General features: G+C 46.3%; 2 protein-coding genes and 1 pseudogene across 2 annotated transcripts; 2 read left to right on the top strand and 1 right to left on the bottom strand.

Moving 5' to 3' along the window:
* The window catches only part of LOC139639632 (zinc finger MIZ domain-containing protein 2-like), a 6,521-nt pseudogene extending 2,426 nt beyond the window's left edge, over positions 1-4,095 (top strand).
* Positions 4,096-7,947: 3,852 nt separating this feature from the next.
* Positions 7,948-13,317, top strand: LOC139639630 (peptidyl-prolyl cis-trans isomerase-like). Its single transcript, XM_071513769.1, has 4 exons — positions 7,948-8,102; positions 10,589-10,708; positions 11,794-11,966; positions 12,861-13,317. The coding sequence occupies exons 1-4, from the start codon at positions 8,034-8,036 to the stop codon at positions 12,991-12,993; spliced, it is 495 nt and encodes a 164-aa protein (XP_071369870.1). The 5' UTR covers positions 7,948-8,033; the 3' UTR covers positions 12,994-13,317.
* Positions 13,318-18,423: 5,106 nt separating this feature from the next.
* LOC139639633 (uncharacterized) lies at positions 18,424-22,671 on the bottom strand. The gene is made up of 5 exons (XM_071513770.1): positions 22,655-22,671; positions 21,743-21,872; positions 21,085-21,198; positions 20,543-20,684; positions 18,424-18,850 (listed from the first exon to the last, which is right to left on the bottom strand). Exons 1-5 carry the CDS (start codon positions 22,669-22,671, stop codon positions 18,540-18,542), a joined length of 714 nt encoding a protein of 237 aa, XP_071369871.1. The 3' UTR covers positions 18,424-18,539.
* Positions 22,672-24,040: the final 1,369 nt, after the last annotated feature.

Raw genomic sequence — 24,040 nt, forward strand, 5'->3', positions numbered from 1 at the left:
GGATGGAGAGCTTGTGAAACTGTGATGGTCATTTGTGATTAATACCCCCCCTCCCCTCCTCCCCTCCCCCCCTCCCCCCCTCCCCCCCCCCCAGCTCCATCCTACCCCAGCCAGTCCGGTAGCTTCTCAGACTTCGGGGCCGGTCCCGGGACTCCGGGGGTGGGGGGGGACTTCTCCTCCCCCGGCCCCCCCCCTCTCTCCTACCAGGCTGAGCTCCCCAGCGCCCTGCTCACCCCCGACAAGCCCCCCCCCCACCCGCTGGCTGCACAGGTAACACACTCACAGATCACTATTAACATCACTATTAACATCACTATTAACATTTACTGCTGTTAATGATGCAGAAGATATTCACACACTGCAGCTCAGGGTTCATCTGTAAGAGTCAAAATCTACAAGTATAAACGTTTATTTATTCCTCTCCTCTTCTCTCCTCTTCTCTCCTCTCCTCTTCTCCTCTCTCCTCTTCTCTCCTCCTCTCCTCTCCTCCTCCTCTCCTCCTCTCTCCTCTCCTCCTCTTCCTCTCCTCCTCTCCTTCTCTCCTCCTCCCCTCCCCTCCTCTCCATCTCTCCTCCTCTCCTCTCCTCTCCTCCATCTCTCCTCCTCCCCTCCCCTCCCCTCTCCTCTTCTCTCGTCTGCTCCTCTCCTCTCTTCCTCCTCTCCTCTCCTCATCCTCCTCCTCCTCCTCTCCTCTCCTCCTTTCCTCCTCCCCTCTCCTCTCCTCTACTCCTCTCCTCCTCCTCCTCCTCTCCTCTCTCAGATGTCTCTCCCAGGTCGTCTGGACCCCACTTCCCATGGTGCACCTCTCTCCCAGCAGCAGCCGCAGGGTCTCCATGGCAACTCGCACCTGGGGGGCGGTAACCCGGGCAACCAGATGATGCAACGTAGCAACCAGAATCCCCGTCTCCAAGGCGACGGCTCCTTTGGGTTGGGGGGGCCGGGGGGGCCGAGGTTCCAGAACCTTCACTGGATGTGAGTCGAGACACAAGAGGCTTTCACTCCGGACATACTGCCACTGCTACTCATGATGATAATAATAATAACAATAATAATAATAATAACTGTATTCTTATTGTCTGTGTGTGTGTGTGTGTGTGTGTGTAGTTGCTTCCAGAGTTGACCAACCCAGATGAGTTGCTGTCGTACCTCGGACCCCCAGACCTCCCGAACAACAACAACGACGACCTGCTGTCCCTGTTCGAGAACAACTGACCACACACACACACACACACACACACACACACTCTCTCACACACACACACACACACACACACACACTGTATATGCCTACACACCTTCAGAAAAAGAAAACAGACGATGTGGGCAAAACAGACTTCCTGTAAAATATGAACTCTCTCTTCGCCCGCAAACATGGCCGCCTGCGGGCGGCTCCAACATGGCCGCCGTCTGCGGGATGGAGCGGGCGAACAACAATAATGAGGAAAAAACAACAACTTTTAAATATGAGAATCTTTGATGTCTGACTATGAACTTGATGGTAACTTTATTTTATTGTTTTTTATCTCTGAAAAATGTATTGATCCTTCATCCTCCATTCCCTGTTAGAACCAACTCTCTTCCTCAGCGGCAGTGTTTCTCAACCCGTGGCGCGGGACCCAGGACGGGTCGGCCCGGACCCGCGGCGTGTCCGGTTTAACGTGACGAGTCTCCGTTCGGCCCCGCAGCCCTAATCTACTGTCATGGAATATTAAAGGAATAGTTCACCCAAAAGTTAAAGTTTGTATATCTGCGTAACACACAGCCGGTTAGCCAGCTGCTCCCTGTCAGCCTCCTGCAGAACAACTGAAGTTCAGCAGTAGAACATTTAGTCCAGACCAGACCGGTTCTACAGGGCTTCTCAGTAGTAGCACAGTATTTCTGATGGCCTGTGCAGGCAGCATGTGGTTGCTGCTGTAGTGAAGGTTGTCGGTGCAGATCTGTGGAACATAGTGGAGATGATGAGATGAATATCAGACCCACAATGCAGTCTGGCTCCAGAACACTTGGATTCTGCTGTTTGGAGGAATTTGATGGTTATTTTTCTCAAAAATGTAAAGAACCAGAACCAGAACCAGGACCGGCCGCTTCAGTTCAGGAGCAGGCTGAGACAGAACAGCACTAACTCACTGAGTGTTCTCTGGTACCAAATTCTTTTGGGTTAACTATTCCTTTAATGGAAAACTCCTCCTAAAACTCTGTAACTGTTAATCAGCTGTTGTTGATGTTCTTTTCATCTCCGACTCCATTCAGCAGTTTGTTGTGTTTTTCTTCTTGGTGGATAACCGGCCAATCACAGACGAGGTGACGTCACCTCCAGATATTTCCAGTTTGATATGAGAAAATGTTTCAGGATGTAAAACCTCAGCGGTAAACGTCAGGTTTTGGTGTCAGTCCCTCAGGATCAAAGAGCGAGGGCTTCTTTCTAGAGCCGCCATTTTGTACCAAGAGACGTTCACCAGTCACACAGGGAGAGATCCATCCATCCACCAACTTCATCACTAAATAACTGCTGAATGTTGAACATCACAGACTGAACAGCGTCAGAGGATCTGAGGAGAGTTTTCCTGTGAACGGTTCAGGTGAATCCGAACCTCTGGAGGCTGAGCCGAGGTTCGCTCGTCTCTCCTTCAGCTCTCTTAGTTTTATCGCTGGTCCAGGATCAGCAGAAGCCGGGGAAAACACACAGGAAAACCAGAAAATCACAATCCACGGCAGCGGTCAGAGCTAGTGAGCGTGAGCCGGTGCGTGAACGGGCCGAGGCAGGTTCCACCCGTCTGCTGTGGAACAGAAGTAGAATCTGTTTTTTCCTCCTGAAACGTCTTTCTAGTCACAGGAGATCCAGACAGTCTGAAGTCACACTGCAGTGGATCATAAAGATCAAGCAGGTAAAGCAGAAACTGCTGCTGACGATTATGCACATTTTCACCTCCTCAGATTCTCTCAGTGTCTCGGTGCCTCTTGGGATTTATCAAGCTGATCGAAGTGAAACCGCTAACCAACAGACAGGAGTTCAACCCTGTGAGGCGTTTCTGTTCATTCTAGTTCTACATCAGCAGAGCTGATCTAGCCGGTCAGGTCGTCAACTTTGACTTAAAGCCCCAGGCCACAATTTATTTGGCCAAATAAGCTTTAAAGATATTCTGATAAATTGTTGCAGTTTGACCTGTACAGAGAAGATGAGCCTCCACTGACCAATCAGAACTCAGTTTTATATGAAGCGGTTCATTTCCATCTGAATATGTGGAAACACTGAAGCTTGAAGATGTTTTCAGTCCAGCAGATCAGAAGATAAACAAAGCCATCGCACTGCAGTCTGGAGTTTGATCGGAGCAGCTGCGCTCAGATCAGCGCTCCTCTGACCACAGAGACACTGGCAACTTTGTGGGCAACTTATGACACACAAGGCAACTTTTAGGTCAGACGACATTTCCCAACAAGTTGTTTTAGCAACTGTGTCACTTTAATCCCATTGGAAAAGTTCGACTAAATTTGTGACTGTGTTTCTCACTTTGTTGCCTGTTGCCAGGAGTGTTGTTGGTCTACGTTGCCCAGAAAATTGTCTCCCCTATGCAGCTAGCCTCAGGTCCCCCAGGGCAACTATGTTGTCCTGATCCCAGTCCAGATGACCAACTCCGCACCGGTTCCACTCTGAGGACAGTGATACACAGAGCAACTTGTAGAGGCAATGCACTTGGGCAATATTGCCTGTAACAACGAATGGCGATAATGACGGGGACAAAAATCAATGTGAAAACATTACAATGGACACAATACTGTTGGTCAAAGTTGCCGGCAAAATTGCCTTTTACATTGCCTCAAACTGTTGCCCTTGGATCACGACCTTAACGTTTGATCAACAGCAGGCTGTATGTAATAATGACCAAGGTGTAATCATCATCATCATCTTCTTCATCATGCTCTTCATTATTATTATGTATGTTGTAAATTGACTAGAGTCCAGACGGTTGTGATGTGAGTCTCCATGTCCCACTGAGTCAGGTGGCTTCTGAAAAATGTCCATGATCTCTGTATGATTCAGTAATGATGCTAATAATAATAATAATAACCTTTTTAATTTAATAAACACACGCTGGAAAGACAGATGGACCAGAGCCTCCGGTGTTTATTATTCTCCAATTTGAACCCTTCACTGTTAGTGCAGCAGGGACAGACAGCAGGGACAGACAGAAGGGACAGACAGCAGGGACACAGACAGCAGGACACAGACAGCATGGACAGACAGCATGGACAGACAGCAGGACACAGACAGCAGGGACAGACAGCAGGGACACAGACAGCATGGACAGACAGCAGGACACAGATAGTAGGGACACAGACAGTAGGACACAGACAGCATGGACAGACAGCAGGACACAGACAGTAGGACACAGACAGCAAGGACAGACAGCAGGACACAGATAGTAGGGACACAGACAGTAGGACACAGACAGCATGGACAGACAGCAGGACACAGACAGTAGGACACAGACAGCAAGGACAGACAGCAGGGACACAGACAGCATGGACAGACAGCAGGACACAGATAGTAGGGACACAGACAGCAGGGACACAGACAGCATGGACAGACAGCAGGGACACAGACAGTAGGACACAGACAGCATGGACAGACAGCAGGGACACAGACAGTATGGACAGACAGCAGGGACACAGACAGTATGGACAGACAGCAGGGACACAGACAGCATGGACAGACAGCAGGGACACAGACAGAATGGACAGACAGCAGGGACACAGACAGTATGGACAGACAGCAGGGACACAGACAGTATGGACAGACAGCAGGGACACAGACAGTATGGACAGACAGCAGGGACACAGACAGTATGGACAGACAGCAGGGACACAGACAGCATGGACAGACAGCAGGGACACAGACAGAATGGACAGACAGCAGGGACACAGACAGCATGGACAGACAGTAGGACACAGACAGCATGGACAGACAGCAGGGACACAGACAGAATGGACAGACAGCAGGGGCACAGACAGCATGGACAGACAGTAGGACACAAACAGCAGGACACAGACAGCATGGACAGACAGCAGGGACACAGACAGCAGGGACAGACAGCAGGGACACAGACAGTATGGACAGACAGCAGGGACACAGACAGCATGGACAGACAGCAGGGACACAGACAGCATGGACAGACAGTAGGACACAAACAGCAGGACACAGACAGCATGGACAGACAGCAGGGACACAGACAGCATGGACAGACAGCAGGGACACAGACAGCAGGACACAGACAGCAGGACACAGACAGCATGGACAGACAGCAGGGACACAGACAGCAGGGACAGACAGCAGGGACACAGACAGCATGGACAGACAGTAGGACACAAACAGCAGGACACAGACAGCATGGACAGACAGCAGGGACACAGACAGCATGGACAGACAGCAGGGACACAGACAGTATGGACAGACAGCAGGGACACAGACAGCATGGACAGACAGCAGGGACACAGACAGCATGGACAGACAGTAGGACACAAACAGCAGGACACAGACAGCATGGACAGACAGCAGGGACACAGACAGCATGGACAGACAGCAGGACACAGACAGCAGGACACAGACAGCAGGGACAGACAGAAGGGACAGAGACAGCATGGTGAACAGTGGAGGTGGAGGAGGAGTGGAGGTGGACAGTGGAGGAGTGGAGGTGGAGTGGTGGTGGAGGTGGAGGAGGAGTGGAGGTGGACAGTGGAGGTGGAGATGGAGGTGAACAGTGGAGTGGAGGTGGAGTGGTGGTGTGGGAGGAGGAGTGGAGGTGGACAGTGGAGGTGAACAGTGGAGGTGGACAATAGAGATGGAGTGGGGGTGGATGTGAACAGTGGAGGTGGAGGAGGTGTGGAGTGGAGGTGGACAGTGGAGAGGAGGTGGAGTGAGGTGGAGTGGAGGTGGAGATGGAGGTGAACAGTGGAGGTGAACAGTGGAGGTAGCAGTGGAGTGGCGGGAGGTCAAAGGTCAACACACACACCATCTGAAAACACAGTGAAGAACAGACACACAACATTATCCTGTGTCAGTAGATAACACAAGCCTGGTCGTAGTTATTTATTATTAATATTAATAATAATGTGATTCTCTATTGCTCCCTCTGTGGAAATCTCTTCAGTGGGTTCTAGAGGTTCTTGAAGAGTTCCAGGGGTTTTTTGATGGGTTGCGGGGCTTCTGGAGAGGGTTCCTGAGGTTCTTGAGGGGGTTCCTGAGGGGTTTCTAGGGGTTCTTGAAGGGGTTGCAGGGGTCCTTGGGGGGTTCTATGAGTTCTTGAAGGGTTCCAGGGGTAGAGTTTAATTTCACTATCATGTCACTCATTAGAAGTTAGCACTAGGTCTAAACCTGTACCGGATGGGACTATAACCTGTATGAAATGGACTGAAGCTTCACTGAACGCGGTCTCTGGGACTAATCGTTGGATCAGACTTACCAGATGGAGGTCTGTGGTCTACAGCAGTGGTTCTCAACAAGGGGTCCGGGGACCACCAGGGGTCCTTGAGGGGGTTCCAGGGGGTCCCCAGCAAATTGATGAATTGTTAAACTTCAGCATTATTTCATTTACAAGAAGTTAAAACAATTAGAGAATGTAGAAGAATGACTGTTCTGATCAGTTTCTCTGTTCTCTCTCTACAGTACAGACAGACATGGATTCTGGACAAAATCAAATCTAGCAATAAAAGATATCATCAGATTTGGGTCCGAGAGAGAAAATCTCCTCAAATGGGGGTCTGTGGCCCTAATGTGGACTAAATTAGGGGTCCTTGATATGAAAAAGGTTGAGAATCACTGGTCTACGGTGTGTTTTGGGGTTTGGACCCTGGACTACAGGACCGGTCCCAACTGAGCCTGAACTGTCAGGGAAAACTGGAACACCAGCAAGACTCAGAGAGGAACTGTGGGCTGATAAGAGAATATGTCCAAACCTGAGAGAGAGAGAGAGGGAGAGAGAGAGAGGGAGAGAGAGAGAGAGAGAGGGAGAGAGAGAGAGAGAGGGAGAGAGAGGGAGAGAGAGAGAGAGAGAGAGAGAGAGAGAGAGAGAGAGAGAGAGAGAGAGAGAGAGAGAGAGAGAGAGAGAGAGAGAGAGAGAGATCTTTCCTTATATGAACTGTTCCTCTGCTGGTCCGGCCTCAGCCTGACTGATAGTTCCTGTCCTCATCCCAGCCCCTCTGATCTGAACTCAGTTATTCTGCTGCTGCACTCTGTCAGTTGTTCTGGATAACAGACTCAGACACAGAGGAGCTGATCTCAGAAACTCTGTTGAACTGTGACTTCCTAACAGACATCTTCATGATCACAATCACCAAATGAAATATTACATTTTCAGAAAATCACGCCTGAAAACTTAAACTTCCATCGCTCTGATCTGACCCGGTTCTGCCGGTAGGGGCGCGCGGGGACTTCCTCGGGCTCGGGATACTTCACAGTTTCCTTCGAGCTAAACTTTCCTCCTCTATGCGGAGAACCGCGGACCGCGCCCTGACTGCGGGATCGCGCACTGGCCGGAGCTCGCGCCCCGGCAGCGGGACCGCGCTCTGACTGCGGGACTGATGCGGAATCGCCTCCGTATACCGACCACACGCGCTGTATGGAAGCCCGAGCTGTCAATTAACCGAGGCGCGCGCTGCTCCAGGATTCATCCGTTCGGTTTTTCCGCCGGTACACCGAGACGGGGGCACTGCGTGGCTCGCGCCTTTGGTAGAACCTGACAACAGTTAAGCTCCGCCTAGCTGGTACACTGTGTTCCACAAATCAAGCACGCCGTCAAACGTCTCTGTCCGGTTAGGGACGAGTAAAGCGGGAGAGTCCACTATAGCGGCCGCTGATTCGCTGAGAGACACGCCAGTCAAATATCCCGGCGTTCTCATTTGTCTACCTCCGATTTTAGCCCGCCCACCGGCATCTTATATAAAATTAATCGACAAACCTCCATCTTTTTCGGTTCCTTGTGGTCCAGCCTGTCTCCCCGCCGAAAAGCCCGACAGTCCTCCCGCAGCTCTCTGCTGAAATGGCCAAGTCACGAGTCTTCTTCGACCTGAGCGTCGACGGCGCGCCTCTGGGCCGGGTCATCATGCAGGTAAACCGGCCTGCTGCTGCTGCGTGCAGCCGGTGGAGCTTTACCAGACACGAGCTGTTTAGTTTAACGCCAGCTCGCCGTTAGTTTAACGTTACCGTGCTTTGCTTCTGATGCGTGATAGCAGTTTGACGTTTCCTTCATTCTTGCTGTGGCGGTTCGTGACGTGAAGCCGGCTCGGAGAGTCAGAGCCGTGTTTCGGCTCCGTAGCTTGGTGCCGCTGTTAGCTTCATTCAAACTAACCGAGCTGTCACGAGCTAGTTGTGTTGAGGAAACCATGTGCACGTGTGTAACGTTAGGGCTTGTCGCCAGCGCTGTGGATAACGGGACCAGGCAGCGGAACTTTATACAGTTTAACTTACAAACTGTAGCTCTGTTCAACCTTCCCGTGCAGCCGAGAGGTCATTTGTGGTAAAACCAGAGTTGAATGTAAATATTTATTCCCGCATGGATTGGCGGTCGTGTGAATTCGGGCAGTGAACGACTCAACATTAGGATTCTGATTTCCGCAAACTCAAGTCCGACAGAGCGCCATCTTATCTTCAATAAGGCACATTATCTTAGTTGCCGAACCCGTAAACATGGACTGATTGTATTAAATATATAATCCTTTAACTTTGAGTCAATAGCTCAAATAGAAATATACCCCCCTTCGTATGGCCCGGCCGGAGCTAAACTAGCAGGTACCGGGGAGGCCCGCGGCACATTTTTGTGGCTTGGGAAGGAGCCACAGTGCACCGCCTGCAGGCACGGAAAGCGGGCCAAACCCGATATTGCTTGTCGGTGTGGTTTAATTGTTAATTGATTGGCACAAAACGCCGTTTGAACGCGTCAATGAACAGAGCGAATGAATGAACGCGCCGTGCGTCGCGTGCAGGCCACGCCGTTCTTTGTTGCATTGTCTCGCGGCCTGCACGCAAGCCCGGGAAACCGAATTCTGGCGTCAGTTAAATAAAACCTACTTTACCCTCAACAACGGTTTTTATGTAAACTTGAACCATATTTCTGTTAACAGCTGTTCTCTGGCCGCTACAACACGGGGAGGGAGAGAAATGAGCCGCAGCGCACAGCTAACATGTTAGCCACCAAGCTAACGGCACCGGTTCTTATGTAAATGGATGGAGGAATAGTTCTGGAAAGTTCCATGCGGGTCTGGGAGGGGTGGGGGCTGATTTGCATGTTAAAATGCGGGTTTGGGGAGACTGCTGAAAACTCTCCGGATACCTTTACTGCTTTATAGTCAAACAATAGATAAGTCTGTTACGTAACAATAGCAGTATAATGGCCTCCGAGGCGCTTTGCTGTGCGGTTGGCTTTGACGGTAACGGCTAACTGAAGCGGCTAGCATGCTAGCGGGTCCAGCCATTTTGTTCGCAGTAGCTGTGCCCCAATATGGGCGTTGTAATCTGAAATCTAACTGGCTGGTGTGATGGAAACCTCCCGGGCGCTCTTCTCCCTCTCGTTACTACACATGCAGCTCAGCTGAATGTGAATTGGTGTCACATGTGGGTTCCAAATGTTAAAAGTAATTAGATCTGCATGCCATGTGAAGCAGATGGCTTGTGAATTATAGAGGTCTGAGCTCTGGTTTCGGCCTGCAGCCTGCACACTGTCTGCAGCCCCCCCCCCCCCCCCCCCCAACATACTTGCATGGTAGCGTCACCGCTGTGCACGGCATGCAGATATTCCTGTGTGGTGCAATGCTGCATTGTAGGTTTTTCCATGGCATTACCACACAGTGAGCTGGTCTGGTTCAGGGTTGGAACAGTCACCCAGACTACAGGAGGTCTGAACCTTTTCTCTCTTAATGATTAATGGCAGGATAAACCAGAAGCCTCCAATCCTGTTCATCACAATCCTTTATAAAGTTCAGTTTAGTCTCAATCAATAGCTACTGCACTGGTGCTTTTTCCAGTTTTATTACAACTCTCCTCTAATATTCAGGATGGTATTTTAAGGATTTAATTTACTTCCATTTCTACTGGGAGTTTCATTGACCTGCTTCCTCCTTCACTAGTGAGGCTGGCAGTTTGAGTTGTGTGCTGTACATGGATCTGTGCTGTCCTTCCTTCAGTGTGGACGGGTGGTAGATGGACGGGGCTGTAGATGGGACAGGGCTCTAGATGGGACGGGCTGTAGATGGACGGGGCTGTAGATGGGACAGGGCTGTAGAGGGACAGGCTGTAGATGGACAGGGCTGTAGATGGGACAGGCTGTATGGAGCCTTGCATCACAGAGCAAAGGGCGCTGCCTGAAACTGATAACTGGCGGGTTTTGGCTCTGCGCCCGGATGGCCAGACGCCAAACGCTGTTAATTCACAGACCGCTTCATGGTAAAGATTGCACAACTTTCCCCTTTTCTAAAGAAGCTTTTGGGAGTGAAGTAGAAACGTAACAGAAGTAGAATCTCTTTTGTCGCACTGTTGACTTTAAATCCTGTTCAGACCGCATGGCGAACTGACTTTGGGTGTGTTTGATTTGCTCCGCAGCTCGACAACGACATCGTGCCCAAGACCGCCGAGAACTTCCGTGCCCTCTGCACCGGAGAGAAGGGCTTCGGCTACAAGGGCTCCAGCTTCCACCGCGTCATCCCCGGCTTCATGTGCCAGGTGAGGCGGAGGCTCGGCTGGTGCGGGATCAAACCTGTGACCTTCTGGGCTCTGGGAGTTCTGTTATAAACTCTGCTGAGCACGGTACGGTCGATCTGTGGCCGGAGAACGATGCCAGGAGAGCAAACGGTGATTTATTGAAGTGAACGTTACCTTGGTGCTCCGAGTGTTCGGCAGCGCTGAGGCTGCTGGGAAAACGGCTCCACCGCTAGAACCATCATCTGGCCTCATTTAACCAAAACTAAACCTTAGTCTGTGGTTCATCCAGTGGCTTCCAAATACAAACTGAAACATCTGTGAAGAAAGTGGCTCCAGTCATGTTGATATTGAGCGGCAGAATAATATTTGTTGAAATCATTCCTTAACCAACAGATTGTCTTTGCAAAGACGATTTTTTATTTTTTTGGTTAAACGACCAACATTCTTGGTCAAGTTAGTAAATCCGTCCAGCATCATGTGACTGTAGTGACCTCAGAGCGGCCGGATAAGTCAGTCACTAGTGATCGGTTCGGGGAAAATCAACCACACACACACACAGAGAAAACTCCTAACAAGGAGGAAATCTCAGGCTGAGTGGGAATAAAATGGACGTTCAGTCTGAATGTCAGGCTGTCAAAATGTCAAATGACAGATGTCCATCTCAGCTCAGAGTCCAAAGTGATTCTTCAGATTTCACAGCCAAAAAACAAAGTTCATTTTGAGATGAAACAAAGAAAAGCAGCAAATCTCTGAAGCTGTGTCCAGAAAATGTCTAGTATTTTTACTTGATGATAAATGACTAAACCATTAATCTGTTGATTGATTAATCAACTCATTGCTTCAGCACTGTCAAAGCTCTGAAGCCGTTATACAACAAGTGGTTTCATCCCGGCCATCTGATTAGTCATGACATGTTCCAACATTCTGATATTTCCCATAATGCTTAGTTGATGACATCACTCTTGTTGTAACGTCAGGCTCCAGAGGGATAATGGACTTGAATCTCCATCATCCAGTAACAGTGAAGAACAGTCAGGTTCATGTCAACAAGTGAAACCTGCCAGTGTGTAGTTTAAAGTGTTAACCTGTGTGTGTGTGTGTGTCAGGGCGGTGACTTCACCCACAACAACGGCACCGGAGGAAAGTCCATCTACGGCAACAAGTTCGCCGACGAGAACTTCATCTCAAAGCACACCGACGCCGGCACCCTGTCCATGGCCAACGCCGGACCCAACACCAACGGGTCCCAGTTCTTCATCTGCACAGCCCCCACCGCCTGGTGAGGGAGCGCACACACACACACACACACACACACACACACACACACACACACACACACACACACAGACACACACCAACACTCTGCACCATGCTCACACTAGGGCTGGGCGATATGGACCAAAAATCATATCTCGGTATTTTTAGGCTGAATGGCGATACACGATATATATCTCGGTATTTTCTACAAAGTGGCCAAATGTTCAGTTGTCAGTAGGGCTGGGCGATATGGACAAAATTAAATATCACAATATTTTTGACCAAATACCTCTATGATATTGCGACAATATTGTAGGGATGACTATTGGTGCTTTCACAAAATATTTACACAATGAGATTTTTGATAAATAATCATCAGTAATGTGGATATAATGACTAAGTGGGTAAAGGCAAATAATAGAACAGCTAGAACAGTCTGGTAAGTTCAGAAAATGACATCACTTTACTGTAATGCAGCCTTTAAAACCAGGAAAACACACTTATGCCATATCACCATATCCAAAATCTAAGACGATATCTAGTCTCATATCACGGTATTGATTATAATGATATATTGCCCAGCCCTAGCTCACACACTGCACCATGCTCACACACACTGCCGTACTCTAGAGGCAGCAGCATTGTAGAAAGGAAATCAAACGTCTGTAGATCGCAGCACTGTGAGAAAAGGTTTATATACTGGCTGTAGACAGGCTGGAGGTGCGCTTGTTTCGTGACGCTCCACCAGATGGAGTCTCATCGTTTCGTATCGTCATGTTTCCTCTCACCGTTCCTCTAAAGTCGAGTCTCAAATGATTCATCTTGGAAACAAGGGGAGGAAAGGGGACCCACAGTACCTTAACTGGCCTGTCTGTCTCTCTGCCTGTCTGTCTCCCCCCTGTCTGTCTCCCCGCAGGCTGGACGGGAAGCACGTGGTGTTCGGTAAGGTGGTGGAAGGGATGGACGTGGTGAAGAAGGTGGAGGGTAAAGGATCCCAGAGCGGCAAGACCAGCGGCAAGATCACCATCGCTGACTGTGGTCAGCTCTGAGCAGCCTGCACCCCTGTAGCCCCGCCCCCTGCCCCCCCCCCCACCTTCACCCCCCCACCCCCCCAACCCATCCTCTGCCATTCAACATTCCTATTGATGGAGATTTAACTGATCCAACCCCCCCCCACCCCCAGAACCCCAAACCCCCCCTTCTTTCCGTTCTCTCCTTGTCCAAACCATGTTTCTGCATTTGTGACTTTGCCTTAGAAGTTTCTTTTGCATTACTTTTTGTTTTTATTCAGGAAGTCCCAACGGTTTTTTTGTTAAGTCAAAAAAAAAAAAGAATAAGAAAATAAAGGGGAACAATTGCCTTGAAGATTGAAACTTGTGTGATTTGGTTTTTTGGGTTTATTTTATTTTTTTTTAATGGGACCTTTTCAGTTTATTCAAAGTGAACTGAAGTGCTGTTGTGATGAAGGGAAACCAGACTGAAGGTTCAGCTGCTCAGTTTTAATCTGACAGTGTGGAGGAAGTTTGATTTGGCCTACAGCCGCCCACAACTATGTGTTGAACTTTATTGTAGGATAAACCTCATTTTCAAGGGGGTCCTTGAAACACAAATACATCTACAATACAACAAACTGAAAGAAAATTACACATACAAATACATAAAGGCTCCCACGCCCTCGCCACCCCCAACCCACCGCATCCCATAAACCCTTTATAATGAATTAAACACAATCAGAAACAGGAACAAGTTGCTTTAAGATGAGCAAATACTGACGTCCTACAAATGCGAAGTGAAGAAATGGATCAGAGAGTCAGGCAGGCTGTTCTGCTCAGACGGGGCTTTGAATTTAAAAACCTGACGCCCAATTTCTTTAGAAATTTTGGGAACAGAAAAAGGGGATATTGAGCATGTCTAAGTGTGTATGAGGCTCTGTATGGAACTAGGTATTGTTTTAGATGAGAAGGATAGTTAAAATAAATACATTTAAAAATAAATTGCAGCCAGTGGAAATGGCCTCCCCATTTAAACCAAATGGTGGTAGCGTTTGTTTTACCACATCGCTGCAGAGTGAATATTGTCTAAACTGAAGTTTCTCCAAACCTCAATGCAGCTCTTCATTCATCTGGAGCAGTGAGCCGGAGGCCGGGCTCAGGCTGTGGAGGAAGGAAACTCATCATGACAAAACATGACTTATTTAATGGGACAGGGCAAGTTAATGAGTTGAAGGAGTAGTTATACACACGTCACGTAGGTGCAAGGCTATCAGAAGAACTGTGTCAATGAATAAAAGGAGTAACGCCTGCACACTCGCTCCACGCCACAAAGGTTTACTGTTGACGTTTCGATCCTCGGATCTTCGTCAGGTCAGAAAAAGGTTCAGCAGAGCAAGTTAATGAACATTTAAAACCAAATGTAAATATGCCAGGTTGACCCACCAGGCTCATTTTCATCTGTCCCTTGGCAGGTTGATGTCGGTTAAAATGCATGTCGGTTTAAGGATAGGAAGTATAGTGTAACCCGGTGGTTCTCAACGTGGGGTCCGGGGACCATCAGTGGTCCTTGAGGGGGTTCCAGGGGGTCCCCAGCAAACTGAATTGTTAAATTTCAGCATTAATTCATTTAAAAGAAGTTAACACAATTAGAGAATGTAGAAGAATGACTGTTTTGATCCTAGTTTCACTGTTATCTCTCTGCCTACAATACAGTTAGTTATACATTTCTGGACAAAATCATATCAAGCAATAAAAATATTCTCAGATTTGGATCTGAGAGACAAAATCTCATCAAATGGGGGTCCGTGGCCCTAATGTGGACTGAGTTAGGGTCCTTGATATGAAAAAGGTTGAGAATCACTGGTGTAACCTATTAAAAAAAGGGGGGGGGGAATCAACACCCATCATAACCATTAAATCTATTTCACAGAACACACTAAAACTCACTCTATACAATAAACAAGCCCTAAATACATACAACACATAACAGACCCATCCAGAGGTTTTTGCATGAACCTCTGATCCATCTGAACACCTGTTAGAGGAAGTCAAACAGGGCTCCAACACTGCGGAGCACATGAAGAGGAAAATACAGTATAGTGACGTGTTCCCTGTTTGCTCACAGAACAGAAAAAATAAAATTTGACCCAATGTTGAGACGAGACGAGAGTTGAAATAAAAGATCTAAGACTTTTTCTATGCACACAAAAGGCTTTTTTCTCTCACATTTTGTTCACAAATTTGTTTAAATCCGTGTTAGTGAGCACTTCTCCTTTACCAAGATAATCCATCCACCTGACAGGTGTGGCATATCAAGATGCTGATTAAACAGCTGATTATTGCACATAGTGCTGCAGCTAACGATTATTTTCATTGTCGATTAATCTGTCGATTATTTTCTCGATTAATCGATTAGTTGTTTGCTCTATAAAATGTCAGAAAATGGTGAGAAATGTGGATCAGTGTTTCCCAAAGCCCAAGATGACGTCCTCAAATGTCTTGTTTTGTCCACAACCCAAAGATATTCAGTTTACTGTCATAGAGGAGGAAAGAAACCAGAAAATATTCACATTTAAGAAGCTGGAATCAGAGAATTTTGACTTCTTTTTCTTAAAAAATTACTCAAACCGATTAATCGATTATCAAAATAATAGGTGATTCATTTAATAGTTGACAACTAATCGATTAATCGTTGCAGCTCTAATTGCACAGGTCTGCCTTGGGCTGGTCACAGTCCAGGCCGCTCTAAAATATGCAGAGAAATGAGAAGTGAGAAGTGCTCACTAACACGGATTTAAACAAATTTGTGAACAACATTTGAGAGAAAAAAGCCTTTTGTGTGCAAAGAAAAAGTCTTAGATCTTTTATTTCAACTCATGAAAAATGGGAGTAAAAACAAAAGTGTTGTGTTTATATTTTTGTTCAATGTAAAACCAGAGTGAATGAAGTGGGTGGAAGGTGCATGAACCTCTGATCCATCTGAACACCTGTTAGAGGAGGTCACCCCACACACACTTACAGCCAGGGCTCCAACACAAACGGGACACAGGAATTAGACAATACAGTAAAAAATAAAGCATGCTGCTCTGTCTTCCACAGCAGTTTGGAGAGGAGAAGGAAAAGAAGACCGTGTTGGATCCTGAACTGAAACCAGTGTTGAACGGATTTAAGGAGGTTGGGTGGAAGTTGATGTGTGATCAGCCATGTTGGAACACAGCAGATGTAATTCCTTGGTTTGCCAGTAAGAGGCGGCGTGGAGCTTTGAGTTGTTCCTGGTCAGGACCGCCACAGACACATGGCCTACACCAGTGATTCTCAACCTTTTTCATATCAAGGACCCTTAATTTAGTCCACAGTAGAGCCACGGACCCCCATTTGATGAGATTTTGACTTTTGAACCCAAAATTGAGAATATTTTTATTGTTAGATATGATTTTGTCCAGAATCCCATGACTATCTGTATTGTAGGTAGAGAGATAACAGTGAAACTATGATCAAAATAATCGTTCTCTAATTGTGTTAACTTCTTGTAAATGGAATAATGCTGAAGTTTAACAATTCATCAATTTGCTGGGGACGCCCTGGAACCCCCTGAAGGACCCCTGGTGGTCCCCGGACCCCATGTTGAGAACCAATGCTGTAAGAAAAGCATTAATTTATTCAACCTTCTTGATATCAAGGACCCCTAATTTCGTCCACATTAGGGCCACGGACCCCCATTTTATGAGGTTTTTTCTCTCAGACCCAAATCAGAAAATATTTTTTATTGTTAGACATGATTTTGTCCAGAATTCCCATGACTAGGCTATTTGTATTGTGGTTAGAGAGATGACAGTAAAAATATGATCAGAATAGTCATTCTTCTACATTCTCTAATTGCATTAACTTATTGTATGGTGACATACATACATATGGTAACAATTTATCAATTTGCTGGGGACCATCTGGAATCCCCTCAAGGACCCCTGGTGGTCCCCGGACCCCATGTTGAGAACCACTGGCCTACACCACCAACCAAAGATCATTTGTTTGAGAGGATGAATCAGCAGTAATAACCTGGCCCACCTTCTGATCTGTGACAGTGGGTGTTAATCTGGTTCAGACTGGAAACAGATTTTAGATCTGGTTCATCTTTAACTTTGGTTTCTGTGTCTAATAAAGTTTAGATGTTTTTAACAAGATCTCTGCAGCAGGAGCCTCTTCACTGCTGTCCCATGGGGAGGAGAGCGTTACAGCCCCCCACCTGCTGGCTGCTGAAAGAAAACAAAATCACCATTTTCCCAATGGGGGATTTTTAATTGATCATAAATAGTAACAGCTTGGACTTTCATACATCAGACATTTTGCGACACTGAAAGCTCATCAGCTGTGAATGAGATGAAACATTTTCCTGCAAAGTTATAACTGTTCAGTGAGCGACTGGAGGACCAGATGTGGTAAGTTTTGGGTTTACCATGTTATTACATTCCAGACCTATAATGCATTTTCCATAAGTCACCCCATGCAGTTCCATGCCAGTGTCAAAGTTGCTTAAATCAAATCAAATGAATGTGTTGAGCTTCAGGCTTGTGTCTCCTGTCCACTGCCCTCATACAGAAGACAAACTAACATTAACCTGCTAAACATCTCTGGTCTGTCTAACTGCTGTTTGGCCACAAAATGAAACATTTGCCATATTGACTGTATTCAGCCCTGTTTTAATTACATACAATAAAGTGTCTGCTCAGTAGTTCTGTTTCGCACCAAAGTTTTTCAGTCACACTAAATAAAATCTACATCTAAATGTATATTAATTTAAAAAGAACAGGTAGGCCTATCCTGATGAGGATAAAGTAACATTTCTACTCAGTTGTTCTGGGAAATTTCCAATTTTTACCACATAATACATAGAAGAATATTCTCATGAATCAAGCAATTACAAAAGCAATCATAACTTTTTACATTATCAGCAAGTTGCAACGGCAAATCTGTACAGCTTCAGTTCATGCTGATGAAGTTTGGCATATTGGTGCATAATATTCAGTGAATCATACTTCTATATAATCTACACTGTTTAAATCGCAGCATCAGTCCACCTGGATGAGATCTGCTGTTCGTCTCTCAGTGTTCGGCTCGTTGAGTCTGTCTGCACTCAGATACTGTAGCCTACACAATTTTCCATTACTTGCCACTGCTAACGCTAGCTGCTACTAGCTACGTTAGCTAGTGTGCTAATCAGCTGTGCTAACAACAAGACAGTGATGTTAGCTGACCAGATGCTATGGTTAGCTAGCTAACAAGCTGACATTATCTAAACACTAAATCAATCAGATGGATCAGTGATGAAATGATCAGTTCAGTCAGAAACAGACAGAAATTAACCGTCTGTTCAATTCTGTAGAAACACAGTCAGCTGTTCACAGAGCTTAGGACCTCCAAGATGGCTGCCGGGGGGGGGGGGGGCTTTACTTCACCTCTATCATTCTCCAACAGCAGAGAACTGGTTCTGTTGGGAACTGAAGTCCCACCAGAGCTTGAATCAACTAATTTGTGCTATAAAGTGAAGCGTGGCTTTAATGTGTGGGCTACAAATGCTACATAGTCAGAGTTTAATATTAAATCTGTCAACAGCCTCTCTCCGCCGTCCTCCTCTTCTTCCCAGAATGCCTTGTTTTCCTCTGGGCCTGTCTCTGGCGGGGCAGACACACCCCCTGGCCCTTGGCCTTGGGCAGCTCCGCCCGGCCGGAGGCGCTGCAGGACAGTCCCGGGCCGCAGTCGCAGCGCTCCAGGTTGCGTCGGCGCTTGCTGGTTCCTCTGAGCAGACAGGCCTCGCCCTCCTCCGGGATCCTCTGACACCGTTTACCGGTCAGGTAGCGGACGCAGCACAGGCCGGCCGCACAGTCACCGGACCGCACGCAGCTCGACATCTCAGGAGCTGCAACACAGAGGAGCTGAGCTTAGTCACACGGCGGCCATTTTGAACACTCGGTGTGGGAAACTCCACCTGAAGAGCGAGTCCAGCTCAAGGTTATTATCGTTAACGAAAACTAACGAAATAACGAAAACTAGGTGTGAAAAAACATTTTCGTTAACTGAAATAAAAATAAAAACGAGGCTTTACAAAAAAAAAACGATAACTAACTGAATCTGTATTGTGTGTTTACAAAACTAACTAAAATAAACTAAAATTATAGAGAAAATGTCTTTAGTTTTCATCTTTGTCAATTTATTTCATACATAAGCCTAGTATTTTGAATTTTTGAATCTCGCCCCTGACAAATACCCCATATTACAAAAAAGACTAAAACTAACTCTGAAACTAATAAAAACTAAACTAAAACTAAGCATTTTCAAAAAATAAAAACTAAACTAAACTAGCAAACCCGCTTTAAAAACTAATTAAATTGAAAACAAAAAGTCAAAACAAAATAAAAATAAAAACTAATGAAAAATGCAAAACTATAATAACCTTGGTCCAGCTCTGTGCTGCTGTTGTGAACTAAGATGCATCAAACAAATGTTGACATTAGAAACAAAGCTCAAGAATCCTGAGTGATATCTTCACATTTTAATATATTTGTCCCATTATCACTAGCTACCAGAGTTTGGCCCAGTTAGCTAGCTAGTAACTGACTAACAATTAAGCTAGCTCAGTAACTGCCCCTTCAGTTCAAACAGTGGTGTTTGTTGTTGTTGCTGCTAAAGAACAGGAAGAGCTTCTGTTCCTCAGAGCAAACGGAGCTAAAGCTGAAAGAGTTTCTGGCAGCAGATGGTGGAAGGAGGGAAAGGAAGATGGAGAAATCACTTCCAACATGTTGATCCTCTTCAGGGAGGGGAGGGGGGGCAGGGAGCAACGGGGCTGATGGGAAATGTAGTCTTAATGTGGAACTAACAATAGCCTACTACTAGTGTGAGATAGATAGTCAGTATGGAGGTTCCTTCATATCAGCAATCTAAAAGCATGTGGCTTTTATTTTGAAACATGTTGTAGGAAACATCAACACATTACAACAACACATAATACCCAGCATGCTTTTAGCTAGCTGGAATGTTCCATCTCCCACAAAGGGAACTAGCTCTGGTAGCTAACTAGCTGCAGCTTCACAGCTCCAGAGACTAAATGTGTTCAGATCCTCATGAGGCTGAACTCAGACTGTAGTGAATCCAGACTGACTCTGAACAGGTGAAAACCTGCATGAGTGACAGGTACAAAGTATTTTCTGGAAGTTTCTACTAAAAAACAGAAACGTACAAATCATCTTCTGCTGCGTATGAGAGAAGAATCTCAGCTCCACATTCATTTGTTTAGTTACAGAAGACAGACTTTGTGGTTGATAGAAAATCACATTAGCCACTTAGCTGCTAGTCAGCAGGAAGGTTTCAGCTGCACATTCATCTGATAATGACAGAATGATGTTTAAAATGTATTAAAATGTCTTAAATCCAGTTATTAGAGGTTCACCATGTAATATCAGGTTTCTTAGAGGAATCCAGACCAGGATTAGTAGCACAATGAAGTGTTTCTTGACTTTGGTTTTTAAGTTTGTCTCAATTCCAGGTAGCATTAGAAAGGTCTTAAAGTCTTGAATGTGGCTTCCTGAAACCTGCAGAGCCAAAGCAGACTCACCCTTCGTCCTGTTGAAGTCGCCGGTGTCTGTCTGTCTGTCTGCCTGTCTGTCTGCCTGTCTGTCTCTCTCTCTGTGTCTGTCTGTCTGTCTGTCCTGGGGAGACGGGCCTCTCCTCTGGGCTCTGTTACTGCACCCCCCCTTCTGATAGATAGATAGATAGATAGATAGATAGATAGATAAAAAGACAACATTAAAACACAAAAGACAACATTAAAACACGGCCTCTCTGTTGCTTTCTTAGAGGCTTTACAGTTTGATCAGGAACAGTGTGAACTGTGTGTTAGTGAATAAAGTGTAAATGTGTGTGAAGCAGCTGAAGCAGAGAGCAGCTGAGTCAGCTTGTTGTGGTGTGGCTGTAGATCCATTCAGTAACGTTCTCAGTAAAAGTGAATAGTGTGATAAGGTGGATTTGTTTCCAAATGTAGGTTACTGTGACACAGTAAACTGTCTTGTCTTTAGCCCTAGTCTCTACTGACCACACACACACTCTCACACACACACACACACTCACACACACACACACACACTCACACACACTGACCGTAGGTGTGTAGCAGTCAGGTGTAGAGCATGGTGTTGGGCGTTGATGGGAGTTGGAGGTGGTTTGAGTCCGGCGGCGTACGGCCCGCTGCACCGGGTCGCCATGGGAACGCACCTGACGGACAGATCAGAGAGACAGCGTGGTGACGAGGGGCCGGGTCCCACTGGGCTTCTGAAGGCTGATAACAATACTGATGTTTTTGGAGCAAAGCTGCCAATAGCCAATCATTTTGAACTGATAATCAATATCATTAAATTTGACCAGTTTCAAGCAAAAAATTACAACAAATTCCTAGAATTCAGTGTTTCCCTGAGAGTTTCATTCAGGAGGAAAAACATCTGAAACAGAATTTAGAACATCATGGACACTAAAACTCTCTGAACACAGAATACTACTACTACTACTACTACTACTACTGCTACTACTACTGCAACTACTACTACTGCTACTGCTGCTACTACTGCTACTACTACTACTACTACTACTGCTACTACTACTACTACTACTACTACTACTACTGCAGTACTACAGTATATAGGAATACCATGGGACAGTAAGGTCACTGTTGAGTACCTCAGGCACACTGAGCCCCTATAGGAATATTATATGAATATTACAGTACTTTCCCATTAGAGAACCTTAGGAACCTGGTCCTCACCTGCTGCTGTGAGTTCTCCAGAGTTTCCTTGGAGGATTGATGGTGTTGGAGTCCAGAGCGAGGCAGGAGGCCAGAGACACACACAGCACACAGCGCCACATCCTGCTGGTCTGATGGTCTGGTCCTGGTCCTGGTCCTGGAGAACGCTGAACCTGCTGCGGATCAACTTCTGCTGTCTGTGTTTCTCTTTCTGGACGTTGTTCTCGTCAGTTTCTAGTCTGATCTGAGGAAATGTGAAGTTAACCTACGAACAGTTCTACTTTATATCTGTTTATGAATTAACTGTTTGCTGAATCCAGTCTTGGCTCATCTGACACTTGGAGTTGTACTGCTGACTGCTAGTTACACACAATCTGCCCTGCCTTTAAGCTTTATGATAATACAACTTAAAAAAAACAACTGTTTATTAAAATTCTCCAGGCTGATCTAATTAGAAACATTAACTCTATTCAGAGTGTAATGACTCTACTTATTAAAGAGCTTTATGTTGTATTCCTCCAGTCTGCTGATCTGTCCATTAATAAAAACTTGTCTTTGTTTCCTCCTGGCTGCTCGTCTGTGTGAAGGAAGGTGCGTTTGTTTTGCTCCTCCTCTGCTGGCTCCTCTTATAGCCCATGCCCCCCCCCCCCCCCCCCGCCGTCTGCCGGGCCTCCTCCGCCGGGCTGATCCGCCTGCTGCCGGCCCTTTCAACTGCCTCCTCAGAAGTAGGAAAGTGTGTTTGAAGCCAAACCGCATCAGTCGGTAAGAACGCACCGCCTGCTTCCTTCCTGGAAACCCTCCGGCTTCAGGTGACTGGGAGCGTTTGATACGAGAAACCACAAACCACAGGCGCACACCTAGAGACAGGCGGCAAACCAGCCGGTAAGGCAGTCAGTCCGTCAGCTGGGAACCGCTGCTGAAGATAAAACACACCTGAAGACACAGGACATGTCAACCTGTCTGTAAACCAGTCAGTAAACCAGTCAGCCAGCAAGGAGCCACTACTGAAGATAAAACACACCTGAAGACAGTCAGTAAACCAGTCAGTAAACCAGTCAGTCAAATAACAGTGTGTGTTGTCCTGAACAACATGTACTTCACGTGTTAAAAAGGACATGTCTTTTTTATGTGTGTGTGTGTGTGTGTGTGTTTTGTGGTTTAAAGGTGAGGTTTTACTTAATGTGGTTTGTAATGCTACAATAAAGACCTATTAGAGTTCAATCTCTCTCTCTCTCTCTCTCTGTCTCTGTGTCTCTCTGTCTCTCACACACATGCTCACACACACACACACTCACACACACTCACACACAGTGAAGTGCAGATATGATCAAAGCTGGTTAACAGAGACAGAAAGAGACAGACAGAAAGATGAAGAGAGAGAACGTAAGACAGAGAAGCAGATAAAAAGAAAATTCACAAAACTCTGGGTGTAATCTAGGAAGTCCAGACATGCTGTGTGCAAAATGTTGTTGAGATTCGATCAACTTTGCGGGAGAAATAGCAACAAATAAGTTTGACATAAAATTCAAAATGTGAGCCGGATCTGGATGACTTGTACTCTGATGACTTGAAAAGGTTTCTGAAGTCTGGACTTGAGATCTTGTGTTTGTGTAAATGACTTAGATCGAAAGTGATGAGATTTGTTCCAGCAGACGACTGAATTTAAATTCTGTTTTCTGGATTTGTATGGAATGGAATCAACGATGAGGGTCGTTAATATTAATGAGCCTTAAAGACACGGAGACAGAAACGGCCTGTTCTTGGTAAGGCTCAGAGAGAGGCTGGGAAATGAACGTGGAGAAATGGATTGAGAGTGTTTTTGGTTCATGACACCACACACACACACACACACACACAGCTTTGAATGGACAGAAAGACACAGAATAAACTCTGGACAGTAGAATATGGAGCTTTAATCAAATTTCACATATTCATTAATGGCTCTACAACACTGTTGTGAACAAACTGCCAGTTTTGCAAAACTCCTCTGTGTGTGTGTGTGTGTGTATGTGTGTGTGTGTGTGTGTGTGTGTGTGTGTGTGTGTGTGTGTGTGTGTGTGTGTGTGTGTGAGTTTGGCCTGTGGGCTCAGAGCAGCTAACAGCTGCTTCTGTCTAGATCTGATGTTTTGATTGTTCAGGTTAACTGAGCTGACTCTTCTCAAGCTCCAACTCTTCATGTTTTGGAGTAGAGACTAGGGCTAAAGACAAGACAGTTTACTGTGTCACAGTAACCTACATTTGGAAACAAATCCACCTTATCACACTATTCACTTTTACTGAGAACGTTACTGAATGGATCTACAGCCACACCACAACAAG

Source organism: Centroberyx affinis, unplaced genomic scaffold (genome assembly GCF_046629955.1).
Source record: "Centroberyx affinis isolate AG114_WGS23_722 - 3 ecotype Tasmania unplaced genomic scaffold, CSIRO-AGI_Caff_v1 ptg007509l_1, whole genome shotgun sequence".
Classification (NCBI taxonomy): domain Eukaryota; kingdom Metazoa; phylum Chordata; class Actinopteri; order Beryciformes; family Berycidae; genus Centroberyx; species Centroberyx affinis.